Source organism: Dipodomys merriami, unplaced genomic scaffold (assembly GCF_024711535.1).
Source record: "Dipodomys merriami isolate MVZ:Mamm:240054 unplaced genomic scaffold, mDipMer1.0.p SCAF_261, whole genome shotgun sequence".
Classification (NCBI taxonomy): Eukaryota; Metazoa; Chordata; class Mammalia; order Rodentia; family Heteromyidae; genus Dipodomys; species Dipodomys merriami.
Window position 1 is genome coordinate 1565138 of NW_027204060.1, and position 23323 is coordinate 1588460.

Here is a 23323-nt window from a genome sequence, read left to right on the forward strand (position 1 = left end):
TTCAAGAAAGCTTTAAGTTACTCATAATTTTAGAAATTTATAGAGGACAGTTCTGGATGCTTCCTTGTTCTCTTACGTTCCTCATAAATGTGAGCAAATGTTTGTCTAGAACATGATTTAAATTTCTCACCCTTTGTATAACTAGATCTTAGTTGATTTAAAAATTACTTACTGTACCTTTCATTTCCTTCTACTATAAAACCATAATTGTACATGTTAATTTATGTGGACCTAAACTGCCCACCGTGAAATATGTATTTTAGAATAAAATCTCATGATTTAAGAGTTTATACAGTCTTTATGTTCCTGATTCTTTGCTGTATTTTACTCTGAACAAACTCTATGAGTATATACTCAAAGTGAGTATATACTTTTAAAAAATTAGCACATATTATGCAAAAGGAGTTTGTTGTGCGCTTTCCATATATGCATATAATGTGCTCGTTAGATATTGCCCTCATTAGTTTCCATGTCCTTTTTTGCTATTATAATGGGTTTCATTACTTATTTCCATAAATTGCAAAGAATTTCAATTATACTCCGCTCTTAATCACTCTTTCTCCCTCTTATCAGTTCCCTTCACCAGCCATCCCCATTTACATTCATGTAGTTATGTAATGGGAGCTGTTTGAGGAGGGGAACACTTGGACTCAACTAAGAAGATCTAGAGAATCCTGTTCACATTAACCCCACAGGCCTCCCTTCATGACCCCAGAAGTAGTGCCTCCTGAGTATAACCAACCTTTATGTTCTCATTGTAAAGGAGGTTGAGAAGGGGAAGAATGGTAGACTGGGAATCAAGGTAAAATAACGGAGAAACATTTGGGAATGTTTGAGGAGCAAGGCCACTCAGAGTGAGTTGGTGGGGTTGGGAAAGATAGGGAAGAATGATGGAAGGAATGATGATCAAAATGCATTGTGCTCATAAACTGACATGTTAAATTGAAACTTGTATAAAGATAATTTTTTTTTCAAAAGAGGAGGAAGAGGTGGGGTTTTGCTTTGCTGCATGACACTTGTCAGGTACGCACAGGCCCCTGGGTTCAATGGCCAGCACAAGGAAAGGGAAAGGAAAGAAAGTAAAGAAGAAATAGGAAAAGGGAAAAAATAGGAAAGGAGGAAGAAATTCTCTGGAGAAAATTAAGAATAGGATCCTGAGTCATACAGAGAGCCCAGGGCAGGACCTCATCTAGCCATAAGGTGGAAGAAAAGGATATAGTGAAATCCTTAATGAGCTTTGCAAAAATATTTTCTAAGTTTTAAAAAATCCACTGTGAGGACTTTGAGGCGCAGACATGAAGTGACTTACTACCACTCAGATATTGCAGAGCACAGAGTCAAGATGGTGGATGTGTTCTGTTCAACATGCCCAATTGCTTTCATCACGTTCTAGTCACTGGAGGAGAAATGAGGCCTAATGTCACCTCGTAAACTTTGTCAAGAAGCAGAAAGTTCTTCCTCACAGAGAAGCTCCCACATGGTTGTTGAGGTGATGGTACGAAAGGAACATCTTGGAGTGACGCTTAGGAAGTGAATCCCATTAAAAGCTCATGGAGGATTATTGCTAATCATGACAGGAATGTCAGCTCTTCTCAGAATTACTATTACTCTACTCATCTGGGTGCATAAATTGTCAGTGTCTGAGATGCTGTGAGTGCAGACATGAGAATTATGTAGGAATTAACAGCAAGGCTAGCCCAGTGGGATGAGCACACAGTGATGCTCCTCCCAGGAGCCTCATGAAAACACCTGCGATTTCAATACCACTTGCCTTGCTCACTGGCACTGAGATGGCCAACAGAAGGACATACCTGGTTCTGGGAGTTCTGCTGTTTGTATGGGCCGAGTTGGGCACTAAAGGCCAAGAAGAAGAGGAAGTGACCTGCAGGTTGCTGGGCAAGTTTGATTTGAATGGATATGTGGATGCCAAAAACCGTTCCGTTGTTATTGGAGGTCTGTTTCCTATTCACTCTAGGACCATCCCAGCAAATGAGTCTATTTTGGAGCCAGTATCAGCCAAATGTGAAGGGTAAGCTGTTCAAGTCTTGTCATCAATTGCAGATGTGGGTTAGGAGCGGCGGGCAGGGCCTTAGTCTCCAACTGGAGCCATGATTCTACCCGAGTCAGGGACTCAGGTTCCCAAACCTCAGCTTCCCCTGATGGACATTCTCAGAACTGCTCAGGGTCCAGTGGATGTTTCCCAATTCTGTGTGGCAGAAGAGTAGTTTCCTATGGTGTAGGGGACCCCTCAGAGGGGGGTACACAGCCAGCAGCAGCAGCAGAGCTCACCCGAGAACTTGATAGGAGGTTGAGACTGGCTTTGCATCCCAGACTTAACCCTGTTAAGCAGACTCTCCCTGACTGGTGTTTGCATTCAGCTCTGAGCTGCACTGAGAGCTCTGCAGTGTGGCCGCTCAGTGACTTGGCTGAAGACTAAATGTGCAGTGTGTGGCACTGGTGAATTTCTGACCTGAGGCTGATGTCAAGATTCCTTCAGCTGCTGGAAGGCCTCTGCCCTGTGGTGCCCACCTGGGGGTCCTGTCAGGAAAGGGAATCCACACTGGTCAATCCAGGTTTGCTAGTGATCTGTTGTAGGCAAAGTAAGAATGGATTATGATAGATGTCTGGGCATCCCTTCCAATCACTTAAGATCTGAAAATAATGTCGGGAATTAAAGCAAAAACAATCACCCGTTATTATTACTATCACAAACCTGTTCATTTTCTATATCTTCCTGTTTTTGTTGTTGTTTTGTTTTGGTTCTGATATTGGGACTTGCTCTTGATTCTCCTACCTTATTATTTTTTTCCGGGACTTACTTTCCAGTAGGAGAGTCCTCAGGAGATCTGAGGAGCCAGACTGCTTCTTCTGATAGTGATTTCATTCTGGTTTAGTCTACCTGTTATTGCCTCCAAAGTGTACATTGGATTTGGGGAAAGTTTATTCAGAAATTCACAATTGTAATAAGATACAACTTCTAGCTGCCAATCAGTTAAAATGCATAGAAGAGGGAGATTTTCTCTTTATTTCAAAACTGTACAGAGCTGAGGAAGGAAGTGAATTGGAATAGGAACAGGGGTAACAAATCTTTTCTAAGTGGATTTTTATACAAAGGTAGGATTGGAGAAAAATTTTAAGGAAAAATAGGGTATACACTGTATACACTGTACTTTGAATATTGTAATGGAGTCAGTGAACAAAAGAGAAGTTCCAGCCCTTTTTGAGAAAATTCCAGTATTCTTTATTCACAAGTTCATAAGATTATATATAGTTTCAATTGTAGGAACAAATTTGCATCTTAAGTGTTTCACTTAATGGTATTTTCATATTGTCATTGTTTTTTAATGATAGACATTTCTCCATATGAATTACAAACTTTCATTGGATAGGTAAGTGTATCTCAGGTTTTCATCGTTGCAATAAGATTGAAGATATCTTTTAGCTAAGTTTGCAGGGGAAAAGTTATTCACTGCAGGTGAATGTTTTTCTAGCTTTTGAAGTGTCTTATATTCAAAATGTTATTACTATATTTTTAAGGTTTATATTGCCCATGGAATAAATGTGGAAATGAAATATCTTGGAATGCTAAAGTCTCAGGCCAGGCTTCAGCCTCTGCCTGATTGTTCATTCTCCAATTCTGGGTCCCCTTCTCTAAACTTCACAGCCAACACTCGACTCAGCACTGTTTTATCATGTCATAATGTAATTGCTTGGCCATTTTTCCATGTTACTACTTCAACAGTATTGTGCCAATTCTATTTACTTGTGCAAGATAAGATCTGGCTCCAGATTAACTGAATAATTTACTAAATGAAAAGCTGAACAGAAAACAAAATTCAAGAGACATGATGGAAAATTGCAGGGTGCTAGAAGAGCCATTTGGTGTGATGTATTTTAAAATTTAGAAATATTTTTTGGCCGGGCATCAGTAGCTTATGTCTGTAACCCTAGCTACTCAGGAGATGAGATCTGAGGATAGCAGTTTGAAGCCAGCCTAGGCAGAAAAGTCAGTGAGACTCTGATTAAAAAAAAAAAAAAAGCTACTCAGAAAAAGGTGGAAGTGGCCCTGTGGTTCAAGAGGTAGAGATCTAGCCTTGATCACAAAGAGGATCAGGAACAGTGCTCAGGCTCTGTGTTCAAGTCTCAGGACTGGAAAAAAATACTGCATAGGATTAGGTACTAGCTACAGAAGATATGGAAGGAAAACCATTTTAGGGTCCTTGCTTGCTTAATTTAGTGGCCTGCAGGAGAAATATAACTCCCTTTTTAATGACTGAAGAGTGGTAAGGAAGCATTTTGTTTATTTGTGAGAATCTAAAAGGGACACATCATTAAGTAAATATTTCTCAGCCTTAAGAATAAACTCACCCCACAAAATGTAATTGGAATCATAGTATAAAACCTAACCTACTGTACTCTAATCATAATAATTGCCATAGGTTTTACAATTATAATTAATGTTCAGAGGAAAACAAGATAATGAATAGGAAAAACAGGTATTGAGGGGTAACTGGGCACCTGGTTTTGTGAAAAGAATCCTAACTAGGAAACTTCATTGTGACAGGAGAGAAACTAGCACTCAAAAAGATGAGCACATAATAAAGATACACAGAACAAGAAAAATCTCTAAAAATCTGCATCTAATATATCCAGCAACTGTATGTCAATCTGTGTTCCAACATACCCAGTCAACAACAAATAGGACCCAGACTTGAATTTTTCAACTTCATAACATCTGTGATTAAAACTTAACAAGCCCAGACAACTGAAGATTTAGCAAAATCCCAACTCAGAGCTCCCTGGCCTCCAAGCCCTGCCCACTGATGTGCTTTACGAGAGTGATTTCCCTTCCAGGTTCAACTTTCGAGGATTCCGCTGGATGAAGACTATGATCCACACCATCCAGGAGATCAATGAGAGGAAGGACATTTTGCCCAAGCACACTCTGGGCTATCAGATCTTCGATTCCTGTTTCACTGTGTCCAAAGCGATGGAGTCAGCTTTGGTATTCCTCACAGGGCAGGAAGAAAACAAACCCAACATGAGAAACAGCACCGGCGCCTATCTGGCAGGAATTGTTGGATCAGGAGGCTCAGCCCTATCGATTGCTGCATCAAGACTTCTAGGGCTCTATTATGTACCTCAGGTATCCCAGAGTCTTGTGCTGGTTTTGTCATATACAAACAGAACCTGTACATGTGGAACTTGAAGCAAACAAGGAGCTGAGGGGAGGTTGGGCTAAGTTACAGAGGCAAGCAGGGGTGCTGTGAGGATGCGGGCTCAGTTCCTCTGTCCCATCAGTACGGATGAGACAGGACTGTGCTTTAATGAGGTGGTGGTTCAGTGATCTGTACATTGAAATCTAGATACATTTCTCTCAAGCATTATGAAGCATGAGGTCATTGATAATACCTGTTAATTGACCAGTACTTAGCCTAGAGACTTAAGTTGATTTTTTTCTTTAGCAATGCCAATTACACATATGGGAATGTCACATGGGAATGAGCCTGGAAATTTATCAAGATGGGTAGAGTTTTAAGATTCTAATATTACAAAGTAAATGGGGAGCTGGGGATATGGCTTAGCGGTAGAGTACTTGCTTAGCATTTATGAAGCCCTGGGTTCGATTCCTCAGTACCACATACACAAAAAAAAGCTGGAAGTGGCATTGTGGCTCAAGTGATAGAATGCTAGCCTTGAATAAAAGAAGCTCAGGGACAGAACTAAGGCCCTGAGGTTGAGCCCCAGAACTGGCCAAAAAAAAAAGGGGGAGTTTCAATATAAGAATAGATGATATTTGGAAAAAATGCATTAATAAGCAAATATAAATGAAACTTAATTTTAATGGGGTGCAAGACATTAGTTTGAATGTTGATTGAACATATTTGTACTTCTCAGTAAGAGTATCACTTGCAAGTAATTGTGTGTGTGTATGCATGTGTGTGTCAACAGGTTTGCTTCTAGGGATCAAACTCAGGGCTTTATACATGACAAATGTTCTGCCACTGATTCAACACTCAGCCCTGCACAGGATATCCTATAGAGCTTCAAATGCAAATGCAGGAAAGCCAGGAAATACTGAAAGCAAAACTGAGGGGAAGCGTTGGCTGACGGTGGGTGACTCCCTGTGCAGCTTGGCCACGCTCCTGATTCTGTGAGCCCTCTCTTCTATCAGACATCAGTACTGGTTCACACATTGGCTGGAAACATCTAGATAGGTTTTCTCCTTGTAGGAATCTTTTTTTTTTTTGGTCCAGTCGTGGAGCCTGAACTCGGCCTGGGCGCTGTCCCTCAGCTTTTCAGCTCAAGGCTAGCACTCTACCACTTGAGCCACAGTACCACTTCTGGCTTTTTTCTTTTTGCTTATGTGGTGCTGAGGAATTGAACCCAGGGCCTCATGCATGCAAGGCAAGCGCTCTACCACTGAGCCACCTTCCCAGCCCTCCTTGTAGGAATCTTAAAGAGAAACTTCCATGTTTGTTATATCATTTATTAAATGTAGCAACTTGAAGAGCTAGATTACGACCCTATTTACTTCTGGGAAATCCAAGGTTTAGAAGGTTTAAGTGGCTTACCTAAAATTTTATACTGATAAGTTGATTCTCAAGACCTTTCCTATGTATGAGTACTGTGAACTTTCTGCTAGTGTGGTTCCAGAGTGTAATCTTCACCGAAGGAAAAAAGTAAGCGAAGAGGTAGAAGAAGGACAACATACGGCTACCCTTGGGTTCATGAGAGGAATGACAGTCGAGATGCTGTGGAATTACAATATAGAAGGAGGTGGTGTGTTAGTAACGACCTGGGACAAGGAAGAAGATGACATATGTTCTCTGTGGTAGATTTGGTGAGGACGAGGGTAGGCTACAGCAGCAGTGTGATAAATGGTTAGGAACTCGTGGTACCTGATCCCTATTCTTGAGTTCTGTAAGATGGAGAATACACACTAGGATCACTGGTCACATGAGGATATAAAATCACTCTTTGTTTAGATACCTTGAATCTAAACTGAGTGCTTCTAAGAGCTTTGTTTGAAAACATGATTTAAACCTAAGATTGTAGCCAAGACTTAAGAGCTGTATACTCAAATTCTTGCAGGGAGAAATGGGCAGAAAGGAAGAATGAAAGAATATAATGGAGGTAGAAAGAGAGACAGTCAGATGAGAGGGAGGAAGGGAGAGAGAAACAGTGAGTTGGGGTCTCCTAAATGAATGGAGAGTCATGTCATCTATGCAGATGCTGGATCTGATGAAGAGTCTGGAGGGCTTGACTCAGAGAAGTCACATGGTTTCAGAGTTGTGGCCTTATCTGAAAACCAGTGGACTGAATGTCCGTGTGTGTGTGTGTGTGTGTGTGTGTGTGTGTGTGTGTGTGTGTGTGTGTGTGTGTGTGTGTGTGTGTGTGTGTGTGTGTGTGTGTGTGTGTGTGTGTGTGTGTGTGTGGGTGGGTGTGGGTGGGTGTGGGTGGGTGTGTATATCCTGGAACTTGCACTCCGGGCTCGGATGCTGTCCTTGAGTTTTTAGGCTCACTATGCCATTTGAGCCACAACCCCACTGCTGGCCTTTTTGCTGCTTAACTGGAAATAAAAGTCACACAGACTTTCTTGCCTGAGCTGTCTTTGCATCACAATTCTCAGATCTGAGGAGTCTAAGTAGTTAAAACTACAGGTGTGAGCCACCTGGGCCCTTAATAATTATTCCTGTTAAGCCCTTTATTGGTGGGGTAGGGAGAGGATTGGCAGAAGAGAGGGGAAAACTGCACCATAACAGCCCTACCAACTGGGTAGATAAGGGAGTAGGAAGTCCTTGTGTATAATTCTTGTGCTTTCTAATAATTGCTTTGCTTTGCTTTCAATTATAGGTGGGTTATGCCTCTACCAGCTCAGTTCTTAGCGACAAATACCAGTTTCCGAGTTATTTTCGCATAGTACCTAGTGATAATATCCAGTCCCAGGCCATGGTGAAACTTATCCAGCATTTTGGTTGGGTATGGGTGGGCACTATCGCATCTGATGATGATTATGGAAAATATGGTGTTAAAGTTTTTAAGGAAAACGTGGAGAGTGCCAACCTTTGCATTGCATTCTCTGAAACCATCCCCAAAGTCTATTCCAATGAGAAAATGCAAAAGGCTGTGAATGCTATTAAAGGCTCTTCTGCCAAAGTCATCGTGCTGTATGCCTCTGATCTGGACCTCAGTCCCTTCGTGCTGGAGATGGTGTACCACAATATAACAGACAGGACATGGATAGCGAGCGAAGCATGGATCACCTCGGCCCTCTTGGCAAAGCCTGAATACTTCCCCTATTTTGGTGGAAGTATTGGGTTTGCAGTGCCAAGAAGTGACATCCCAGGGTTGAAAGAATTTCTTTATGACGTGCATCCCAGCAAGGATCCAAATGATGTCCTGACCATCGAATTCTGGCAGACAGCATTTAACTGTACTTGGCCCAATAGCAGTGTTCCTTATAATCTGGACCACCGAGTGAATATGACTGGGAAAGCGGACCAACTGGAGGCTACATCTGATCGGTTGTGTACTGGAGAGGAGAGGCTGGAAGATCTTAAAAATACCTACCTGGACGTGTCTCAGCTGAGAATCACAAACAACGTCAGACAAGCTGTGTATACTCTGGCTTATGCCCTGGATGAGCTCAGCAGATGTGACAAAGAGAATCCAAGATGGCACTGTGCCTACATACCTACATTTGAGCCCTGGCAGGTAAGTAGTTTTAACTCATGATATAGTTTGAAAAGTATAAGTATACATTGTTTGAACTATTGATCTTCCTTTCTAGTTAATAGAACATTTTATCACATAGCCAGCTAAAATAATGAATTAATTGTGTGGCCTAAATGCTCATTGCCAGTTCCCAGGTTTGTTGTGAATGATAGAAATTCTCCAGACATTGCCTTGGACCCAGATTTCTTCTCTCTCATCACATTGCCATCTACAATATGAAGTTCTAACACTTATTCTAAGATTAGTTTTTGGGCCTAAATATCATTTTACCCAGCAGCAATTAGGAAGGATGGACACCTGTATGCCTCTCCACTTAAGGCTCATTCATTAAAGTGCATTCAGTACTCAGCATCCCATTAGCCACAACTCAGTCTTGTGGTCTTCTCTGGTCTTAAGGGACCCATAGCTGCAGTCATTATGCAGTGGGAGGGTAGGTGAAGAACTGAGGGCTTTCTTGGCATCTCCAAGAAAGCCACATTCTGTGTCCCTGAGGTGATATTGAACCACTCATATTGGGGAACAGCAATGTGAGTGGTCCCTGAGATCACTACCGACCAGAACTTGTCTCTACTGATACCCTCCATTCCTGCCTCCTGTCTTTAAAGAGAACATGAGCACCCTGGTCCTGCTGTCATCCCCATGACGCTCTGCATGGCACTCTGTTGCCCTTCCCCAGCCTCACCCTCACTGCAACATGGAGTTGTTTAGAGTTCAGCAGATCCACAGCAATTTTCACAACTTCATTTTTACTTTGATTTTCAAATCAATTCTGTGTGTGTGTGTGTGTGTGTGTGTGTGTGTGTGTGTGTGTGTGTGTGTAAGCAAGTTGGTGTTCATACTGAGGCTTGAACTCAGGGCCTGGGCGCTGTCCATGAAGTTGTTTTTTGTTTGCTCAAAGCTAGTACTCTACCACTTAGCTACAGCTCCACTTTCAGCTTTTTGGTATTCCTTTGGAGATAAGTGTCTCAGAGACTTTTTTTTTTCTGGCTTTGAACTGTGATTCTCAGATCTTAACCTCCAGGGAGCCAGGACTTCTGGCATGGGCCACCCATGTCCAGATGACAATCATTTTTTTCTTTTTTAATATTTTTATTTTTATTGCAAAGGTGATTCACAGTGGGTAGTTACAGTTAGAACAGTCAGGTAATGAATACATTTCATTTTGAGCAGTGTCACCTCTTCCCTACTTTTTTTTTTTTTTCCGGTTGTGGAGCTTGAACTCTGGGCTTGGGCACTGTCCCTGCGCTCTTCAGCTTTTGCTGAAGAGGCAAGCGCTCTACCGCTTGAGCCACAGCGCCACTTCCGGTTTTTTGAATGGTTTATTGGAAATAAGAGTCTTGTGCACTGGTTTTGAACTGCACTCCTCATATCTCAGCCTCCTGAGTAGCTAGGATTACAGGCGTGAGCCACCAGTGCCTGGCAACCTCTTCCCTCCTTTTCTCCTAGTTTTTCTACCCAGTGCCCTGTCCCCACACTTTATAGTTCATTTTCAACAGATTGTCTCATGAGTATCATTGCTGTATTTGTTCATCCTTTGCCTTATCATTTCTTTTATTTATGATTTTTATTGAGATTAAGTGATTACATAAATTTCACAGTATTGTAGGATAATGATAAATAAAGTCACACACACATTTTATCCTTCCACAAGGCAGATTGTTGTTATCGTGGTCTATAGAGTTTGTGAATTCTGCAAGCTTTGACAGTACAGCTATTTCTTCCATGTTGGATGATATGTACATTTATTTTTTTTGCTTAGTTTTAGCTTTTCCCTCTTTCCCTCTTCTTCCCTCCTTCCCATTGCTGCCCTTGAGTGGCTTAGTTCATTTTCATCAAGCTAACAATCATTTTTAAAACTAGCTTTTTGCTTCTTATAGTTGACCAGTGGTAGCCACTTTGAGCTGTTCCTGCTCTCTTTGGTACAGTCTTTCCTCCAGAGAGCCTGATTTCTAGTGCTGAGCTAGCAAGTCTAGAAGCCAAGCTGGATCTGGTTGCTAGGTGTGTTCGTTGGGACTGAGGTAGTGGACGTGACTAGAAAATGACAAATTAAGTTGCATTTTAGGCACCAAGTGAGATCTCTTCAGTGTAAAAGATGTCCTTTGAGAACTTATTTCCATATTATAAGAGTTTTTTATATGGCAAATAACCTGCCATAGCTTATTCTTTGAAAAGTGAAGTATCAAATTTAAATGTGTTCAGAGTGTGAATTATATGCTAGAATTGCAGGGTTAGGCCTTAGGGCCGGATTGGGGGTGATAGGGTTAGCTCACAATACGGATCCTTCTCCCTGACAAACTCCTACAGGTCAGGAAATTAAAAATGTGAAAAGTGCAGGGTGCTGGTGGCTCACACCCATAAGCCTAGCTACTTAGGAGGCTAAGATCAAGATCATAGTTCGAAGTCAGCCCAGACAGGAAAGTCCATGAGGCTCTTATCTGCAATTAACCAACAAAAAGTCAATGTGGAGTGACATCTGAAGTGGTAGACTGCCAGCCTTGAGCACAAAATCTCAGGGACAGCACCCAGGCTCTTGAGTTAAAGCCCCAATACCAGCATGAAAAAATGGTTAAAAGGAGATATAGACATATAAGAAAGTTTACAAATGTAGTAAGATTATTTTTCTACTTGTCTAAAAGTAAATATGAACTATAATTCTTTTTAGCTTATCCCATACATCAGAAAGTGTATATTTGGAAAAAGTTCTTTTTCAGGGTTTACTTGGACATTCCTATTTTTTCCCTCTCTTTTGAGACTGGGACTTACTTTAATTGTCCAGGCAGGTCTTGAACTTCACATGCAGCACAGGCTGGTGAGAGACTGAACATCTATCAGCACCTGTCTTTTAGTGCTGGGATTACAGTTGTGATAACAGAAGGTACCTAGCATTCTGAGTTCCTTTTGCCCTGCCTGGTGCTAAAGAACTCTTCTCTACCATGTAGTGATGTTAAATAGCATTGTAGATGCTATTTAGAATAGCATTGTAGAATAGCATTGTAGATACTAAATAGCATTGTTCCAGGGAAGGAGCAGAGAGTGGAAGCCTTTGAGCAGTTCCCTGATAGACTTTTCAGAAGACAAGAAAGGAAAAGAAAAGACAAAAAACAAAACCTACGCACTGAACCTTCCACTGTGTTGTGAACTCTGATATGGGTGTCCTGTGAATTGAGAAGGCTAATGAAAGACCACAAAGACCACATGGAATGGGGACTGAGTGCTGATCTTGGTGATTCATTCCTGAGAGGCTCCCATATGCTCTGCTTTCACCCCTAGGACAAAGGCAGGGAGGAATAACCGTCAGCTCCTCCAGGTCCAGGAATGGTGTAATGCTCACTAAGTACATGCCATTTACCAGAGCTAACAGGACTCCACATCCGCCGTCTTTCCGCTAAGCGGTGTGGCCCTCCTGGTTTGGGGAGGGGTGGGGGCTGGACTGGCCCCTCTGACAGGGGACCTGGGTCCAGCAGGTGGGATATGAGCCTGGATCTCTCCCTGTGCAGGTGTGCTCCCTTCTCACCAAGGCAAACAGGTTGCTGCCTGGGCAGGGTCGCCTGGCGAGGCAGGCCCTAGAGCTCTGTGATCACGGAGGATTCTGTGGCTGTGCAGTGTGGAGCCAGTCCATCACTGCTGTGCCCTGGGCCCTGCGTGGTCTCTTCCTCCCTCCCCTGTGTAGGGTGCAGAGGCACAATCATTTCTTAGCCTAGAACTTTCTTCTCACAAATATTTGCCCATTGAATTTCTATTGATGTTTTAAAAACCCAGTTCACATGGCCACTTCCTGGAAAGTAGAAAGTTTCCAGTTTTCCTGAGGCATTTATCCAGACTTCATCTATACCTTCTTGACTCTTTTCACAGTGAATATGTAGATTATATCAAATGTTACTTATGGTATAGCTTTCCTACTAGTCTATGAGGTTTTCAAAAACCTGGGAACACGTTTAATTCATCTTTACGTTCCACACCTGATATCCAGGAAGAGGAGAGGTATAGTGAGGGGGGATTTGCTGGTACTGGCAATAGAAGTCAAGATGTTCTCATTTCCCTTGGTCTACAGAATCAGGAAACATTTGGCTCCACATATTTTAAAACCAGTGTTATTCCAATATAAATATAGTGTTTTCATTTATCACAGAAATTAAAACTTTCTAATGACTAAACTAAAAGAAAAGGAATAAAATTGAGTTTTTGAACTCAACATATCTAAAATATTTTAACATAATATTTTCACAATACAAAAATGTGAAAAAAATTTTTAATTGTGAAAATACTGTACAGAGGGGTTACAATTACATGGGCAAGATAATGAGTACATTTCTTATCAAGCATTGTAGCCTCTTCCTTTGTTTCCCCTTCCCATCCCTTCCCATCATCCTCCCCTGCCCCCCCACCCAATCCTCTCTGCGCCCCTCTCCTCCCTCCCCCCCACCAAAGTTGTAAAGTTTGTTTTCGACATAACGACTTGTACATCTCATTGTTGCAATGGGTTCACCTATATCCCTATTTAAATGATTTGTTTTTCCCCTTCCCCTCCACAAATTATACCGACATCAAATACAGTGAAAGCAGGGGTTATACTGTGAGGGAGGGACATACAAAGCAACAAAGAAATCATCTTATAAATGTGTTAGAAACAATCGCATGAAATAAAAAAAAAACATTTGAATACATATCTTAGGGTTCATTTCCCTAACATCACCTTATCTGACCTTTTCTGCTTGACTCAGACATATACTAGATATTGCAAATAAGGGAAACCATGGGACCTATGTTTCTTTGGGCCTGGCTTACTTCACTTAATATAATTTTTTCCAAGCCTTTCCATTTCCTAACAAATGGGGCAATGTCATTCTTTCTGATGGAGGCATAGAATTGCATTGTGTATATATATATATATATATATATATATATATATATATATATATATACCACATTTTCTTGATCCATTCATCTACCGAAGGGCATCTGGGTTGGTTCCATATCTTAGCTAGAGTAAATAATGCTGCAATAAACATAGTCGTGCTAAAAATGTGAAAATTTTAATGGGATACTTTGCTTTCTTTTGTTTGAACTACATCTTTGTAACTCTTTATGTTACTCTTATCGACAATCTCAACTTGGTAAACCATCCTTCAAATTTGAATTAGGAAATTGTGGCTAGAGTTTATTATATTCAATAGAAAATATATAACAAGAGAAGAGTATTATAATCCAGTGAATTAAAATATGAGTTTTATTTATAGGATTATTTTCTTAAAAAGTGATTTTTTTGCAAATCGCTTCCCCCTGGCTTTCTAGCTATCCTACTATATGAGGAGAGTTAAGTTTACAGCTCATGATGGAAAGAAGATAAAGCTTAATGATGATGGAGATTTGGATGCTGGGCACTATGATATTCTAAACTGGCAAACAGATGATAATGGAGATGTTGACTTTGTTAAGATTGGAGAATACAATTTCAGAACCTCTAAATTTGAAATTGTTTTTGCAAAGAAGTCAACAATATTTTGGAACACTGAATCATCCAAGGTTAGTTGTTTGAACATCTGAATTATCAGTAACTGTGCTTTTTCCTTTTTGTTTTTTTATTAGCTTTCAGTAATGAGAACAAATAGAGTTCCTTGGTGACATTTCTGTACATGGAGTTTATTACAATATGTTCATATTGCATATATATCCTTTATCATATCCACTTTTTTCCACTTTCCCCTCCTTGGTCCTCTTCCCCCAACAAATAGCCCCCCCCCCCCACTTTATCTTCATGTCTTCTTTTTTAGATGTTTAGATTCTACATATTTATCTTTCTGGCTGTGACATTTCACATCTCTATCTCCATTCTCCAGCAAGTGACATAATTTCATTCTTTTTTTTTTTTTTTTGGTCGGTCGTGGGACTTGAACTCTGGGCCTGGGCGTTGTCCCTTAGCTCTTCAGCTCAAGGCGAGCGCTCTACCACTTGAGCTACAGCGCCACTTCCGGTTGTCAGGTGGTTTTATTGGAGATAGGAGTCTCACGGTCTCTCCTGCCCGGGCTGGCTTTGAACCGCGATCCTCAGATCTCAGCCTCCTGAGTAGCTAGGATTACAGGCGTGAGCCACCAGCGCCCGGCTCATAATTTCATTCTTGAAGGCTGAACCAGACTCCACTGTACATATATACCACATTTTCTTTTCTCATTCTAATGAATCAGAGGCATCTGGGCTGTTTTTGTGACTTGGCTGTTGTGAATAATACAGTAGTAAACATCAGCATGAGTTATCTTTACTCTTAAGCTGAATTAAATTGCTATAGATATTGCCCAGGAATGGTATGGCAGGATCATGAAGCAGTTTCTATTTTTAGATCCTAAAGAACCTCCATGCTGATTTTCATGGTGGCTGTATTAATTTACATTTCTTTTTTTTTGGGGGGGGGTCCGGTCGTGGGGCTTGAACTCTGGGCCTGGGCGCTGTCCCTCAGCTCTTCAGCTCAAGGCTAGCGCTCTACCACTTGAGCCACAGCACCACTTCCGGCTTTTTTCTTTTTTGCTTATGTGGTGCTGAGGAATCGAACCCAGGGCCTCATGCATGTGAGGCAAGCCCTCTACCACTGAGCCAACTTCCCAGCCCCTAATTTACATTTCTACCTATAATGTATAAGTCCTTTTCCCAATCCAGTCCAACATTTGCTTTTGTTAGTTTTCTTCATGGCTGCCATTTTTTTGATGGATGACTGGGTAGAGTCTCAGTGAAGTTTTGATTAGCGTTTCCTTGCTTAAGGGACTCGATAATTTTGTCATGTATTTATTGACCAGTAGTACCTCTTTTTAAAAAAAATTGATTGTGGGGCTTGAACTCTGGGCCTGGGTGCTATATCCCTCAGCTTTTCAGCTCAAGGCTAGCACTCTACCACTTGAGCCACAGTACCACTTCCGTTTTCTGGTGGTTTATTGGAAATAAGAGTCTCATGGACTTTCCTGCCTGGGCTGGCTTTGAACCGTGATCCTCAGATCTCAGCCTCCTGGGTAGCTAGGATGACAGGTGTGAGCCACCAGCATCCAGCAGTACCTCTTGTTTTGAAAATTCTTTGCTATTTAATTTGTAAATTACTCATTGGATTATTTGTTCTTTTGGTGTTTCATGGTCAGAGTTCTTTATGTATTCTGGATATGAATCCCTTGTCAGATGTGTAGATGTTAAAAAGTTTTTCCCCCATTTTGTATGCTGTGTCTTCATTCTAGTAACGGTTTCTTTGCTATGCAGGACAGTTTTTAGTGTGATTTAGTTTTGTTATTTCCTGCTTTTACTTCTAACCTATTAGAGTTGTAAGTTCAGAAAGTTGTTACTTATACATCTTGAAGCATGTTCTGTTCTCATCTCGTAGTTTCAAAGTTTCAAGGACTTACATTGAAGTCTTAGATATATTTGACATTAACTTTTGCCTACAGAGAAAGAGAGAGAAAGAAAGAGAGAGTGAGCGAGCGAGTGAGCTCTGACTTGCTTTTACATGTAGATATCCTGTTTTCCTAGCACTATAGAAAGGGCTGTCCTCTCTCTAGCACACATTTTGGCACTTTTGTCTGTAATCAGACGGCTCTGGCTACAGGGCTTTATTTCTTGGTTCTTCTCTTCCATTTCTCTATATATCTGTGCCAATACCATGCTTACTATGCTTCTGTAATATAATTTTAAGTCAAGTATTGTAATACCTTCAGCATTGCTCTTTTTGCTAAGGATTATTTGGCTATTGGGGATATTTCATGCTTCCATATAAATTTTTGGTTTGATCTTTCTATTTCTGTAAGTAACAGTATTGGAATTCTGATGCAAATTGCATTGAATCCGTATATATCTGTATAATCTGGTAATTTTTGTAATATTTATTCTGCCTTAATGAATACAATAGGTTTTTCCATCTTTATGTCTTCTTCAATCTCTTTCTTCAGAATTTTATCATTTTCATTGTAGAGGTCTTTTAGTTCCTTAGCTAGATTTATTCCAAGGTACTTTATATTTTATTTTTTATTTACTTTGCTTTTGTGAATTAAGGTTGTTTTCTGTTTTTTTTTCTCAACATGTTCACTGTGTGTATATAGAAAATCCATTGGTGTGTGTGTGTGTGTGTGTGTGTGTGTGTGTGTGTGTGTGTGCGTGTGCGTGTGTGTGTGTGTGTGTGTGTAGATAGTACTAGGGTTTGAATTAGGGCCTGGTGTTTGCTTGGCTTGCTTGTTCATCTGATGCTCTACCCTTGGAGCCATGCCTTCTGGGACTACTTGTCACTGGTATTCTAAAAAGGGAGTCTTACTGTCCTTACTGTCTGGGCTGGCTTTGAACCATGATCCTCAAATCTCAGCCTCCTGAATAGCTAGGATTACAGGTATGAGCCACCAGCACCCAGCTGGTCATATACATTTATGAGTTTAATTTCTTCTATATTTTCCAATTTGTTTACATATACATTTTTAAAATACTCTCTGATCTTCTGAATTTCATTACTGTTGTAATATTCTCCATCCATTGGCTGATGAGAACCTAGATTGATGCTGTAGTTTACTTGTGAATAGTACTGCTATACACATGTATGTATAGGTGTTTCAGTGGTATATTGACTTAACATTCCTTCAGACATTTTCCCAGGAGTGGTATGGCAGGATAATACCATTGTTTTATCTTTAGCTTTTTAAGGAACCTCCATAGTGAATTTTATAGTGGCTACACTAATGTACATTCCTGCTGACAGTATATAGGATCTCGTTCCCCACATCCTCATTTTCTACTCCAACGAAAGAGGAAGTCTGAAAGATAGCATGAGATCTCTGGGGTCTGTGCTCATGCATTTCAGCCCTTCTTCACAGTAAGCCTCCATAGCCAGCAGAATGCTAGCTCCTGGTTGTTGAGCCCCTTGCTAGCTGTGAGCTTGTGCAGTGTCTGCCATGATCCTCAGACACTGAGACTTGCCAGATAGAAGAGTCATCCATCACCGTAGACCTCACTGGCTGAGCTTTCTGATGCTTACAAATCTGGGTGGGTTCCATCTCTCCTTCTCCCCTTCCATGACCTCTCATGGTTATTACCTGACCTTGTGGCCAGCACTCACAAGACTCCTGAAGCCACAGTTGTGTCTTGGGTTTCAAGTCCCAAACACTGCTTGACATAAAATGCCTGTGGCTAGGGCTGGGAAGTTGGCTCAGTGGTAGAGCGCTTGCCTTGCATGCCTGAGGCCCTGGGTTCGATTCCTTAGCACCACATAAGCAAAAAGAAAAAAGCCGGAAGTGGCACTGTGGCTCAAGTGGTAGAGTGCTAACCTTGAGCTGAAGAGCTGAGGGACAGCGCTCAGGCCCAGAGTTCAGACCCCACGACCGGACCCCCCCCCCCAAAAAAAATGCCTGTGGCTAGCAGACAATTCTGGGAGTCATTGCACTCCACCTGCCCTGGGCTTGGTGCTCTGATTCCATTGTGGTTCTCAGACCATGAGACTGGCTCTAGCTAGGGAAGGGATTGCCCCGCCCACCATCCACTTCTTTGTCAGACCCTTCCCTTTCCACTACCATCTCCTGTGGCCATCTTCCTCCCAGGCATTGTGGCCTGGTGTCCCAAGACTCCATAAGTTGCAATTATTCATTGTTTTTTAGTCCCCAGAATAGCTCTGTCTCAAACTCCACCTGTTGACAAATCCGCACTGCCAGAAGGCAGCTCCTGGGGCCAGAGCACTCCACAGCTGTGAGCTTGGTGCTGTTTCCACAGTGAACCTCAAGCACTGGGACTTGCGTTAATCAGGGAGAGTGGGGTGACCAGCCGCAAGGCCCCTTACTGCCCAAGTTCTGGGGTGCTCTCACTTCTCTATGGGTCTGCCACCTCTTGTGGCCGCCTCTATCCCAGGTACTCTGGCTGTGCCCTCAAACTCCTGAGCTGTGGTTATTTACTATTTTCAAGTCCCCAAGGTAACTCATTCTAAAGCCCTAGTGGCAATAGACCCCGCAGCCCAACGGTAGCTCAGGGAACCTGAGTATATGGATCGGTGCTCTATTTCTGATACAATCCTCAGGCAATGAACCTGGTTCTTGTCAGATAGGATGGGGTTGCTGACCTCTGTGCCTTTCACTTTCTGAGCTCTCTGTAGCAGCTCCTTAAACTTCTCTGCCTATATCTCAAGCTTTTCTGCTCCATTACCTGCCTTGCTTCCAGACAAGGCCAGGTGTCCCAGGAAGGACTTCCTGAGCTTTGACTGTTTGTTAGTTTTCAGGTCTCAAAGGTAGCTCCAGCTCAAGATCTGCCTGTCTGGAAACCCCCACAGCCAGCTGATACTTGAACATTCTGCCAGCAGTAGGCCCGGTGCTGTTTTTATATGTCACGTGACCTCAGGTGATAAACCTTGCATTCATTGGTGAGGTGGGCTGCCAACAAGTGTGCCTTTTGCTTCCTAAGCATACCAGTAGCTGCTAAAACTTCTCTGTTTGCCCATGACAGAGCCTCTCCTTCTCCACAACTGCCTCCCAGGACCTCCAAGGAACTGGGAGTGAATCTCCCAAGACCACTAGGTTATGATGGCTCTTTGTTTTCAAAAATACCTGCATCTATTCACATCTGTGTGTGCTGGGATTGAGCTCAGAGCCCCACAGCCTTACTTCTCATATGTGTTGGTGATTGCCATGTCACCACTTGAGCAACACCTCTGGCTGTGATGTTTTTCAACTTCAGTGGTGATAAGAGTCTCTCAGATTTGTCTGCTTGGCCTGGTTTAGAACCAGGATTCTCACATCTCAGCTTCTTAGGTAGTTAAGATTACAAATGTGAGCCACTTACACTCAGAACCTTAATCAAGTCTCAAGATGTCACCTTGCCAGAGTTCTCTAAGCTACCAGCAGTGAAAGATATTCTTGCCCAATGAAAGCCTGTCATGCTGGGGGCTCACTGTCCTTCCTCAAACTCTGCACTGGTTCAATGCTTGGGGAAGTGTAGGTTTCCCCCACAGCTAGGACTTACCAATCTCTCCAAGGCCACTTGGCTTGTCCTGTGGAGGCTTTGACTTCCTGTCCTTCTGCAGGACCAGGGCCTGAGTGGCAAAACTGTTCCCTGGTCATCTTTCTGTTCCACTGTAGTTTTTTAGCTGTTGTGTTTTTCTTGGTCCTTAGTGTTCTTCTGTGTCATTTCTGAACATAATCTCATTTTACGTAGACTTCTTATTCATGGAAAGTGATGGAGAAGAAAAGCCCTTGATGACTTTTTCATCCAGGTCTGGAACTGAATTCCTTATTTCCGTGTCTGTAATTTGTTTCTTTGAATTCTGTTTGAGGTCACTGGTCATTTTTAAAGTTTGACTTTTGAATTCTTGTCAAGCATTTCAGCCATTCCAGTATTACACAGATGGAGTCACTGAAGAGGTAGCAGCTTTGGAAGGAGTCCATTATTTCAGGTTTCTCAGTTATTATCTGTGCCTCTGTTGGGATGGCTTTACTTGGTCGACTTCTTTTGAGGACTCAATCCTCAGTACCTTTTCAAGAGGATGAAACAAATCCTATAACACAGATAGCACTGGTGTTGGAGATGAGGGGTTCATCAGGGGCCATTTGTTAGCTTCAGGGCTATATTCATTTTAGAAGCCTCCATGGAAATCCAAAGAACTTTCTCAGTCCCACAATGGTAGAGAACTGTATTCCATGCTTATTGCTATTTGTTGTTGCTAGCTTCCCCATTCAGTGTGTACCGATGTGTGTCTTCCTGGGACCCGGAAAGGGATTCGTCAAGGGGAGCCGATCTGCTGCTTTGATTGCATCCCATGTGCTGATGGACATGTGTCAGAGAAACCAGGTAGAAATGGCTGTTATTACAGTGTAATTCAATTAAACATGTGTTGACAAAGTGATTCGTAGAAATCTTTGCAAAGGAGCATGAAAAATGCATTTTAAAAAATAAGTGAAGCTGGGCACTGGTAGCTCATACCTGTAATCCTAGCTACTTAGGAGGCTGAGATCTGAGGATCTTGGTTGGAAGCCAGCATGGACAGAAAAGTCCCCATGAGACTCTTATCTCCAATTAATCATTCAAAAACCAAAAGTGGCACTGTGGCTCAAAGTGGAAGAGTGTTGGCCTTGTGCAAGAGCTCAGGAACAGCGCCCAGGCCCTGAGTTCAAGCCCTGCAACAGACAAAACCCAATAACAAATTATTTGATCTTCTGTACATTATGAGAAAAACACATAAATTAGATTTTAGTTCTAAATCTACAGTTGGGATAAGTTCTATAACAATGAAGTTTACAAAGGAAATACAAAACATGTGATATTTAAAATACAATTATAATTAATCTATGAATAATTAAAGTTTCTGAAATTATTTGTTTTTGAAACTGATTATCAGTTATGTTCCTATTTGAAAAATAACAAAGATGACTTAGAGTGCTAGATTTTACTGAACGATCTTCATTTGGGAAGATTGTTCATTTGCTGGATTTCATGCCTACGATCAGTGACATAAAGTGATAAAACTTGAATACATACGAATTCTGTAAGTACCACTATGTGAATCCATTCCTACTGCCTGCCAAAGTGATGTTCCTTATGAGCAAAATTATACTTTTATTTGGTGTTTTAGCCTTGTGAGCCTGTGGGAGCTGATTTATATTAATTTTGACATAGAACTGTTTTTGTCTTTTGTGGAATGGTCCTTAGAAACACTTCATGTAAAAGAATTTAAATAATAAAAAAGAATTTAAATAATGTAAAATTATCCCCAAAAGGAGAAAAATTCCCACAATATAACCTAAAGAACTTTCTAAATATCATGTGGCTCAGTGAATTACATTGAAGAAGTCTGGTCAAATAGTTGGAAGTCATTAGAAAGGAATTCTAATCTTTACCTGAACTTTTCAGAGAGCATTAGAAATCCTTATTTATCATATCTCCATAAATTCATCCCAAATCACTTTCTCTTGTATGTCACTATATCTCTTAAAAACTCCTTCCAGGTAAATGCCCCAAACTTTATTCTTTCAAGCAAGTGATACTGATTGGAAGACTCTAGTGTTCTATGCATCTTAACGCTGTAATAATCTTCCTGATGGTTTTGCCTCAATATATTCAATTTTCTCATTTACAGACTGTCTTGGACAGTATAAATATACATAAGTCCTACCTCAGTAGATAGCTAGAGGAGAAACTAGAATGTTCTGGAAAGAGTAGCACAGGAAGGGCTAAACTTGAGAAGAAACACTAAATTTCAAAAGTTGAAGAAAATGCTTCTTAATATCTGTGCACTCTACACCATTTTATCACCACTGTTTTGAGAAAAGGCATGTATTCTACATGAGATTAATTATTGTATCCTTGCTCCAGGCCTTTGAATGCTCAGAGCTATTTACAGTCACAGGATTTCCCTGCAGTGAACTCTCTCATTCCTTCACCAGGTGAGAGGGAGTGCACGCAGTGTGGTGAGGATTACTGGTCTAATGAAGACAGGAGCAAGTGTGTGCTCAAAGAGGTGGAATTCCTGGCCTATGACGAAGCCCTGGGCTTCACCCTGGTCATCCTGTCCATCCTCGGGGCCCTGGTGGCGCTGGCGGTCACCGTGGTCTATGTGCTCTACAGGAACACTCCCCTGGTGCAGGCCAATGACCGGGAGCTGAGCTTCCTCATCCAGGTGGCGCTCCTCATCATCATGCTGTCCTCTCTGATCTTCATCGGCAAGCCACACACCTGGTCCTGCAGGGCCCGCCAGGTCACTCTGGCCCTGGGCTTTGCTCTTTGCCTCTCCTCCATTCTGGGAAAGACCATTTCACTCTTCCTGGCCTACAGAATTTCTGCCTCCAAAACTCGGCTCCTCTCCATGCGCCCCGTGTTTCGCAAGCTCATCGTGTTGCTCTCCGTGCTGGTGGAGACTGGCATATGCATCACCTACTTGCTGATGCGCCCCCCAAGGGTGTACAAGAACATGGAGTCTCAGGTGATCAAGATCATTCTGGAGTGCAACGAGGGTTCTATCGAGTTTTTGTGCGTCGTGTTTGGGGTCGACGTCTTGCTGGCCTTCCTGTGCTTTCTCAGCAGCTTTGTGGCTCGCCAGCTGCCAGATAATTATTACGAAGGCAAATGCATCACTTTTGGCATGCTGGCCTTCTTCATCATCTGGATCTCTTTTGTGCCCGCCTACTTGAGCACCAAAGGCAAATTCAAAGTGGCCGTGGAGATCTTTGCCATCCTGGCATCCAGCTACGGTTTGTTGGGCTGTATATTTGCTCCCAAGTGCTTCATCATTTTGCTGAGGCCGAAGAGGAACACAGCCGAGACAGTTGGGGGAAGAGTGCCCACTGTAGATAAGAGCATCCAGCTGACGTCTGCATCTGTGAGCAGTGAGCAGAATGAGACTGCCGTGTCCACAGTTCTGGATGACTAGCATGGGCGGGACACCTGTCCTGCCAAGCCCCAGGGTGACTTGCTTCAAAACTCCCTGTAGGTCATCCTTTCTGTGCCTGCTGCTGCTGGGTCATATTGAGACCTGGGCGCTGATGGGTTAGTCTCAGTGTGGTATATGAAATCTCTTTGTATAAGATGCACTTTAGCATGAATAAAGTACCTCTTGCTATTGAAGTTGTAAACCATTTTTATTGGGTTTTTATAGTTGAGA

At 42.0% G+C, this 23323-nt stretch overlaps 1 protein-coding gene across 2 annotated transcripts; it reads left to right on the forward strand.

The window, feature by feature from the left end:
* Positions 1-1790: 1790 nt before the first annotated feature.
* On the forward strand, positions 1791-23092 carry LOC138837080 (vomeronasal type-2 receptor 1-like). 2 transcript variants are annotated; one of them, XM_070035851.1, is made up of 7 exons: positions 1791-2029; positions 4855-5146; positions 7858-8718; positions 11402-11421; positions 14052-14262; positions 20394-20517; positions 22110-23092. In XM_070035851.1, exons 1-7 carry the CDS (start codon positions 1791-1793, stop codon positions 23090-23092), a joined length of 2730 nt encoding a protein of 909 aa, XP_069891952.1. The 2 variants fall into 2 exon arrangements, with proteins under 2 accessions (XP_069891952.1, XP_069891951.1); XM_070035850.1 differs by lacking the exon at positions 11402-11421 and having other exon boundaries at positions 14032-14262.
* The last annotated feature ends 231 nt before the right edge of the window (positions 23093-23323 follow it).

Bases quoted from the DNA above. Each gene is read 5' to 3' on its own strand.
- LOC138837080 (XM_070035851.1), top strand. From the start codon at position 1,791: ATGGCCAACAGAAGGACATACCTGGTTCTGGGAGTTCTGCTGTTTGTA. The intron at 2,030-4,854 runs GTAAGCTGTTCA...TTTCCCTTCCAG, and splicing joins GTATCAGCCAAATGTGAAGG to GTTCAACTTTCGAGGATTCC. The intron at 5,147-7,857 runs GTATCCCAGAGT...TTTCAATTATAG, and splicing joins GGCTCTATTATGTACCTCAG to GTGGGTTATGCCTCTACCAG.